Below are 8,458 nucleotides of genomic sequence, written 5' to 3'. Positions count from 1 at the left end.
TAAATGTGCTCTGTTAAGCAAACGTAAAGTTTAATATTGCATAAACGCGGCATGAAAAAAATTTAATTTCATTTAGCACAGCGTTGAGTGTGAGGAGAAGGAAAAAAATGCTGAACATGTTCTGGGCTGCGTGAGGCTAGCATCACTAGTTAATAAGTTACAGATTATGATGGGAACCTTTATGGCGAAAGCAAGGGAAGTGTGTTATCTATCTGTGCATGTTCCTGAGAAACACTCAGAGTCCATATAAAGGTGAGATGTCTTCCTTTCTCACACATTTAGACTAGTTTTATTTTCTTTCTCGCTTCCATTCTATGCAGGGTCCTTTTTTTTTTCTTTTCAATTGCTTTGTGTGATGTAGGAAATATGGGTCCAGGTTTAACCCAACTAATTAAAACAAAGCACAAACAGTGCCGTTGGGCAGTTTGGTTATTATTTTGGAAATGGTGAGAAAGGTCTCTTTAGTTTTGGGATGATCGGTCCAATTCCTCCACAAGATATTCAGAGCTGTCAAGATTTTGAAGAGGGCGGAGACAGAATGAATGTATATTTGAGAATTCGTTGCATAAATAATGTCGAAATGTTAGTAAGTTTTGCCATGGGCTTTAGACTATGGTTGTTTTGCAAGTCAGTTATTCATTATCTTTGGAAATTCTTCATTATGTACATAGTTCCTGGAATCAGCACGTACAAGTCTCACTTAACGTCCCGCACTCCCTTTGAGACCCATTCCCAAACATTTTTAAATGAACCCCGTGATGCTGTGGACAGTTCACGTAGCAGTGTAAGACAGGCTTATTGTCATTTATCAAAGTCACAGAAATAAAAACAAACAAAAAAAATACCCGTTTATTGAACTTGCTTTTAGGAGGTGACAACCCCTTCCTCAGATCCATGTTGTGTGTGGGCCTGAGGAAAGTGCATTAATTTTCAAAAGCTAGTCAAGAATGTATTAAGTTAGTCTGGTGTAAAGGTTCACTCTTTTAAAATATTTATTAACCGTTATTTCTGGGCATTGAAGTGTATTAATGTGAGAACCACACCACTTTTTCCAACGAGAGTTCACTGAGTACTCACCATCACTGATCTAAATTATAATCTACCTACAAACTACAAATTCATTGTATTTTTTTACACCCTAAGACGAAGCCTGAAATAAACCAAAGTAGTTCTGTTGACCTTTCAAATCCATATCGATGTTTATGTTGGTCTTAAGACACAATTACATTTTATTTACACTAAGGTTGAAACTTCCTAATCCAAATTTCGTGCAGCTTCTTGCTTTAATAATAAATCTTAAATGAGGACTTTGTGTTCATTTTCTTTTGTAATGTCTCTTGGTGCCCTAAATTTAATCAATCAGTTGTCAGGGGCTGTGTTTTTATAATCTACTATTTCTTTTATGGATAAAACCTTGCCATCACAGACATTTGGACAAGAGAATCATTACTGGTGCTTAAGCAGTTTTTGCTTTTTTTTGTTGTGTTTTTTTTTTTAATTTATTTTTTTATTTTAATAAATCTTAATCCATCTTAAACTAGTGGTGCAGAAATATTTTAAAATGTTTCATTTCAGGCAGAGTGCATAATGAATTGGAATAATTGTAATGTGCCATAAATCCCAGAGCCTATGCATTTTGCATTTTATTCAGGATTGAGGTCAGGAAATTTGGAGAAATTTAAAGAAAATGATTCATCAGTCCTTTTTGTTCTGTTGGCCAGGCTCCCAGGATTCTCAAGCCGTGCCCAGCTGACAAGCTTTTGAAGATGGCACAATAACAGTCCAGTGATGCCTGACCATGACAGCACAGCCCTCTTAAGCAGGCAAACCAAGAGAAGGCGAGTTGACATTGGAGTGAAAAGGACTGTAGGGACAGCATCTGCATTTTTCGCTAAAGCAAGACCAGTGTTTTTCAGTGCCATGAATCCCCAAGCTTCTGAGCAGGATGTTGAGTATTCAGTGCTGCAGCATGCAGATGGAGAAAAGTCAAACGTGCTGCGTAAGCTGCTGAAGAGGGCTAACTCCTATGAAGATGCCATGATGCCTTTTCCAGGAGCAACCATCATTTCCCAGCTGTTGAAAAATAACATGAACAAAAATGGTGGCACGGAGCCCAGTTTCCAAGCCAGCGGGCTCTCTAGTGCAGGCTCTGAAATACATCAGGAGGATATATGCAGCAACTCTTCAAGAGATAGCCCCCAAGAGTGTCTTTCTCCTTTTGGCAGGCCTACGATCAGCCAGTTTGATATGGATCGGTTATGTGATGAGCACCTGAGAGCTAAACGAGCCCGGGTTGAGAATATCATTCGGGGGATGAGCCATTCCCCGAGCGTGGCATTAAGGGGCAATGAAAATGAAAGAGAGGGAGCACCGCAGTCCGTAAGTCCCCGAGACAGCTATAGAGAGAACAAGCGCAAGCAGAAGCTGCCCCAGCAGCAACAACAGAGCTTTCAGCAGCTGGTTACAGCCAGAAAAGAACAGAAGCGAGAGGAGCGCAGACAGCTGAAACAGCAGCTGGAGGACATGCAGAAACAGCTGCGCCAGCTGCAGGAAAAGTTCTACCAAATCTATGACAGCACTGATTCTGAATTTGATGAAGATGGTAACCTGTCTGAAGACAGCCTGCAGTCAGGAAGCATGGATGCTAAGGCACATGATTCTGGTGGCAGGTCAGACAGTGAAATGTTTGACTTAGACCCTGGCCAATTCATTGATCGGGCGCGAGCTCTGATCAGGCAGCATGAGGCAGGAGCTGAGAATAAACCTAAAGGAGAAATTCCAAGAGAGAGAAATAGGGCAGAATTCTTTTCATCCCGAAGGCAAACATTTGGCTGAGACACTAAAGCAGGAACTGAATACTGCCGTGGCACAAGTAGTGGACACAGTAGTTAAAGTTTTTTCATCCAAACCATCCCGCCAGCTTCCTCAGGTCTTCCCACCTCTTCATGTCCCTCAAGCAAGGTTTGCCGTGAATGGGGAAAACCACAACTTCCACACCACCAACCAGCGCCTGCAGTGCTTTGGTGATGTCATCATTCCACACCCTCTAGACACTTTTGGCAACATCCAGCTGCCAAATTCAACAGACCAAACTGAAGCTCTGCCCCTGGTAGTTCGCAAAAACTCATCAGATCAGTCTGCCTCTGCTCCACCACCTGGCAATCACCATCATGCCCCTCTCCATCAGTCTCCTCTCTCCGCCACTGCTGGTTTCACTTCAGCATCGTTCCGCCACCCTTTTCCTCTTCCCTCATGGCGTACCCATTTCAGAATCCCTTGAGCGCTTCTTCTGCCTCTTACTTAGGGAAAGACAGGTCTTCCCCGGAATCCTTAGACTTAACTAGGGAGACCACAAGTCTGAGAACCAAGATGTCATCACATCATATGAGCCACCATCCCTGCTCCCCAGCACATCCTCCCAGCACAGCTGAAGGACTTTCCCTATCACTCATAAAATCTGAGTGTGGGGACCTGCTAGATATGTCTGAAATTTCACCTTATTCGGGAAGTGCAATATCCTTTTAACAGCAATTTAAGAAAAAAAATGAAACCATTGTCACATTGCACGTTCATCTTTTTCTATTATTTTTTTTGGGGGGGGAGGGGAAGGGGGTTAGGTAATCAAATGTGTGCCCTAACAATGAAATCTTTACACACATTATTCAGTTCTTCGCACATACATTGCTGGCAAGTATCATATAATATATATGGTCAATATTCAAACTGCGGTCAAGGTTATTTGGGTTTTTTTTTAATGCTGGCAAAACATTTAAATATCCCCTGTATATTTGACACTGATAACCAGATAAGGAGCAGTGGTAAACATATGTGGACAGCAGTTACCACTGCTGGTTTTAACATTATTACTGGAGTAATTCTGTGAAGTGGGAGCTAATATTCACGTAATGATTATGTGCATAAATGAGTAGAATACTAGTATATAGGTGTATAAATGCCAATAAACAGTATTCTATAAATATACACAGTCCTCTGGATTCTATATATGGTGCCCAGATTTGGGTGTGTTGCTGAGATGTGCACACAACTTAATTGGCTAATGAATGTTAACCATCAATCAGATGCTAGCAACCAATTATTGATGTTAATTGACACCAATTAGGATTTGTCTGTGCATCTGGCTATGCGCTATTCTATATCACTGGGTGCCTAAATCCCATAGAGTGCAACCCAAAAGGGGGTGTGGCCATGGAAAGTACATGGGTGGTTTCACAGGTGTTCCAGAAAGTTGCGCACAGTGTGATAGAATAATGGGTCTGCGCTCAAAACTTGGGCGTCAGGATTTACACCAGGTTTCAGCAGGTGTCTGGCACCCAGAGTTGGGCGCAGAAACCGCTGCTCTGCGCTATTCTATTAAGGACACACACATCTTTTATAGAATAGCGCTTAGGGGGAGATTCTATATATGGTACCTAAAAAAAATCAGTGCTGAAATTAATGCCGACTAAGTGTATTCTAATCGGTGCCTAGATTTGGGTGCCGATTATAGAATACACTTAGTTCATATTTCAGCGCCTAAATCTACGCGCATCCATTTACACCAATGAAAACTTGGTGTGAACTCCTGCATGTAGAGTTAGGCACACTAGGCCATATTCTATCACTAGGTGCCTAAATTTCATAATGCCCATGAAACGCCCATATCCACACCAGTTTTGCCTGTCCGCGTTAGAAGTTCGGCACACATCGTTACAGAATACGCTTAGTGAGTTGTTCGCCTAAATTCTAATCAGTACTAATTAATGCTCATTATTCATGTTAAATGCTGTTATCAGTGCTCGTTAGCTTGTTACATTACATGCATTGTTATAGAATCCGCACCAATCTCTGTATAGAATCCGGGGGTTAGCAGCAAACGTTTCCAGCACCCGTTTTTAAGCACTATGTATAGAATTCCCCCCCACCCCACACCCACTTGTGCCTACCCAGATACATGCATATGTATCCAGATCAGATACATTAGTATTCTGTAAAGGAAAGTAGGCACCTACTTTTCTTAAGAATATTCTCTATTCAGGCACCCTTTAGACACCTATATCTATCTATCTATCTATCTAGATCTATAGGTGAACAATTAAAGTACAATCCTCTATCCCCCAGATTCTATATAGCATGACTGAAATTGCGCACATAAATCTAGTTATATTCTGGATTTGCACATGTAATTTAATTACTTAACAAGCCATAATTGCCGCTTAACAAGCAATTATGGATACTAATTGTCATTAATTAGAATTTACGTACACAACTTACTAGGGTATTCTGTAAAGTGGTACATGTAAATTCTAATGCGTGCTGCCAAAAAGGGGGAATGGGCGTGACCATGAGTGATCTGAAAAGTACATGCATGGTTATAGAATACACCTAACCTGCGCCTAACTTAGGCACCGGTATTACACCAAGTTTTACTTGGCGTAAATGGACACGCCCAGAGTTAGGCAAAGGCATGGCCGCTAGGTGTATTCTATAAACCATCTAGGTGTATTCTATAAACTGAGCCTAAATCTAGGCACGGCCATTTTGCTATCCTAAATTAACCTGCTTAGGGGTCTTTTTACTAAGATGCGCTAACAGATTTATGGGCTGTATGGCACATAATGCATATTAATTCATTAGCATGAGCTAAGAGGCGTACCTTCAAAGCACTTAGACTTATGGAACTTTGTGAGTGTAAGTGCTTTGAAAATGAGCCCCTAAATCTGTTAGTGCACCTTAGTAAAATGTTTGTACAGATAGTGGCTGAATATTGCCAATTCCTCACAGAGTTTGTCAGAATGCCCACCTGTGCTCTGCCTTAGTACTCTCCAGATAATGCCAGGGCCATCTGTAAGCATGATCAGTGGCACTATCCAGATAGTGCCGCTGAAACTTGTTGAGAAAAGGCATAAGGACTTTTGAATATCAAACTGTATATTAGCAAAAATAAATAAAGGAATGACCTAAAATATGGATTCCTACAACTAGAGTAATTTAATGAAATGTTGGATGATTAGGGGGTAATTTTATAAGTGATATGTGTGTATGGAGCAGCATTTTACACACTCAGGAAGGTGTTTTTTAAAAATTGCCCGTGGGCATATGCAGATAAAATTAAGAGATAGCCGCAGGATCAGTGCCCATATATGTTATTCAATACATACATTACTTATACACAATCCGTAGGGTTAGGTGTTTCCTGGAGTGGAGAGTGGGTGGAGTGATGGTGGTATCCATACCTGTGCATGTGTTTTTATAATATGTGACCGCTGAATGAAGAATTACAGAGATAGTCTATAAAAGTTTGGAGGAGCAACTTTCATTTTTGAAAATTTTGTGTACTATAGGGTCAGTAGAATGAGACTGTGCAATTTTCTTTCTTTGATGCGTTTCATGTTCTACATCCTAAAAGCTGCAGGTGCCTAAAATGGGGTTTGTGATTTCAGGGGTTAATTACTTTTTTATTGATAAACATTTCTCACTTTTTAAACACATAATTAGTCCATGCCTGAGATTGAAATTTGTTAGGATTATGCAGTTTGATATCCCTCTATCTTGCGCTATAAATAAGTCACATACCCCGCTTTTGGTACCTTTTCACTCAGTGGGTCACATATACGCCAATGCTTATCATCACATAGAGGCAAAAAAGTTACTCTTCCCTTGAAGCTGGTGTAATTCTATATGGGAGATTGAGGTAAGCTGTTTTATAAAAGTTCATAGGTGCTTCATTTGCCTTTATGGAATAAGTGTAGCATATGGGCCTATGTGCTTTCCTTGCCTCAGTACCTTGTTATCAAATTACCCTGTCGATGGTAGCTCAGTGACTTTCCAAATTTATTAGAATTTTCTATTCCGCCACACAGACATTCTAGGTGGTTTGCAATTTTGAGCTAATATATAAGGTGTGCATTTATACAAGACAGTTAGGGGTGTTTTGCAAAGACATGCTAGTGTTTTTAGCATGTGCTAATAATTATCGTGCGCTAAACACTAGAGACACCCATAAGAGTATATGGACGTCTCTAACGTTCAGTGCACAGTTATTTTTAGCATGCGCTAAAAATGCTAGTGCACCTGTGTAAAAGGGGCACTTAGTGAGGGAAAGAAGGGGCAGAATTTTATTATTATAGAAAAGAAAAAGGGAAAAACGAACAGACCAAAGGTATGCACGCAAGTCATTTGAGGAAGTGCCCTGGAGATTACTTTTCTCTGTAAAGATTTGATTCATTTCTGATCTTAAACAGAAACTAGCACATTCTAACCAGCCTGGGTTCTGTTCGGTACCCTCTTTCATGCAACATGTTTGCCACACACAGCTCGCTCCTTAGTTATTCCCAAACCGACCAAAGCCAAAAAGCTGCATCCTTGCGTCTAGTACCTCTCTGCCCCAAAATTTGGTCCCTTTAGCTGTAGCATTTTGCAAGATGTAAGGGGGCGAAAACACACACAGTCACTGAAATTACAACACACCACCATCAGTACAATCTTCTGAGCTACTTTTGAGATAAAACTGAGACAAAAATGAGTACAGCAAAATCAGCACCAAGAAAGAAGGGAATAGAAATAGATTTCGCTTTAATATATTCCATAATAAAAGAATTAAGGAAAGCCAAGTTATTGAGTCACTGTGTGACTCATTTTTCTCATTTTAACACCACCACAGTGAAGTCTTAAGAAGTAGATTATTATTATTATTATCAGTTGTTGATTTTTTTTTTTAAAGGGGAAACGTATTTCCTTTAGCTCTGACATAGGTAAACAAAATGATACAGGTACTGACAGCTCTACTTCCCATCCAGTTTTCTTCCCCCACCCAGAGGTCTGTTCTGCAAGCCCTGCGCAGCTGCCTGCTATGCATGATTAACCTCTGTTCAGCCATACACAGAAAGCTTTTGTCCTTATATACACAAAGCAAATTATTTTGGAAAGCCAGAGAGCACAATTAAAGATAAAATTCAGCTGTTTTGAACTTAAGAGGACATTTGCCTTTACAGCTTTCTTTCTTAGCAGGGTGTGGGAGGGAGGTGGGAAGGGAAAACTGCAAACCTGTTGTAATTAGATGGATCTTAATTTCCCTGTGTGTAGCTCAGCATTCTCATAGCCCTGCCGACCCTTGGTAAAATTGGATCCTTTGCGAGTTGTGGCACCTTTGGTTGGGTCAGTGTAATCTTGGTCAAAAGTCGGGCTGCAGTTAGACGTGCCGAGGCCTAGGGTGGAAACTGAGGAGGAGCCCTCAAGCTATGTCTTTCAACTTTAGAGACATGGAGGTCCTGAGCAATTGCCCTGGTTGTCCCCAAACCCTTCCCCCTCACTGTGCTGTCCCTGGTTCAAGGATGATGATGTACCTGAAAATGTATAAAAAGTAGTAGTGGCTAGTGGCAGCATCTCTAGAACATGTATGTAGATGAGTGTGTATCTATCTGTCAATCTAAATAGATCTCTCTCTATAGATAGATAGGTA

General features: G+C 40.7%; 1 protein-coding gene across 1 annotated transcript in view; it reads left to right on the top strand.

Moving 5' to 3' along the window:
* Positions 1–228: 228 nt before the first annotated feature.
* PROX1 (prospero homeobox 1) overlaps positions 229–8,458 on the top strand; it is a 141,910-nt gene continuing 133,680 nt past the window's right edge. Inside the window, 4 exon segments of the mRNA XM_030196041.1 lie at positions 229–252; positions 1,722–2,780; positions 2,782–3,248; positions 3,251–3,508. Coding sequence (XP_030051901.1) covers positions 1,789–2,780; positions 2,782–3,248; positions 3,251–3,508 — 1,717 coding nt within the window. The 5' untranslated portion in view covers positions 229–252; positions 1,722–1,788.

Source organism: Microcaecilia unicolor, chromosome 3, assembly GCF_901765095.1.
Source record: "Microcaecilia unicolor chromosome 3, aMicUni1.1, whole genome shotgun sequence".
NCBI classification, from domain to species: Eukaryota; Metazoa; Chordata; class Amphibia; order Gymnophiona; family Siphonopidae; genus Microcaecilia; species Microcaecilia unicolor.
This window is presented reverse-complemented; position numbering and strand designations above follow the sequence as displayed.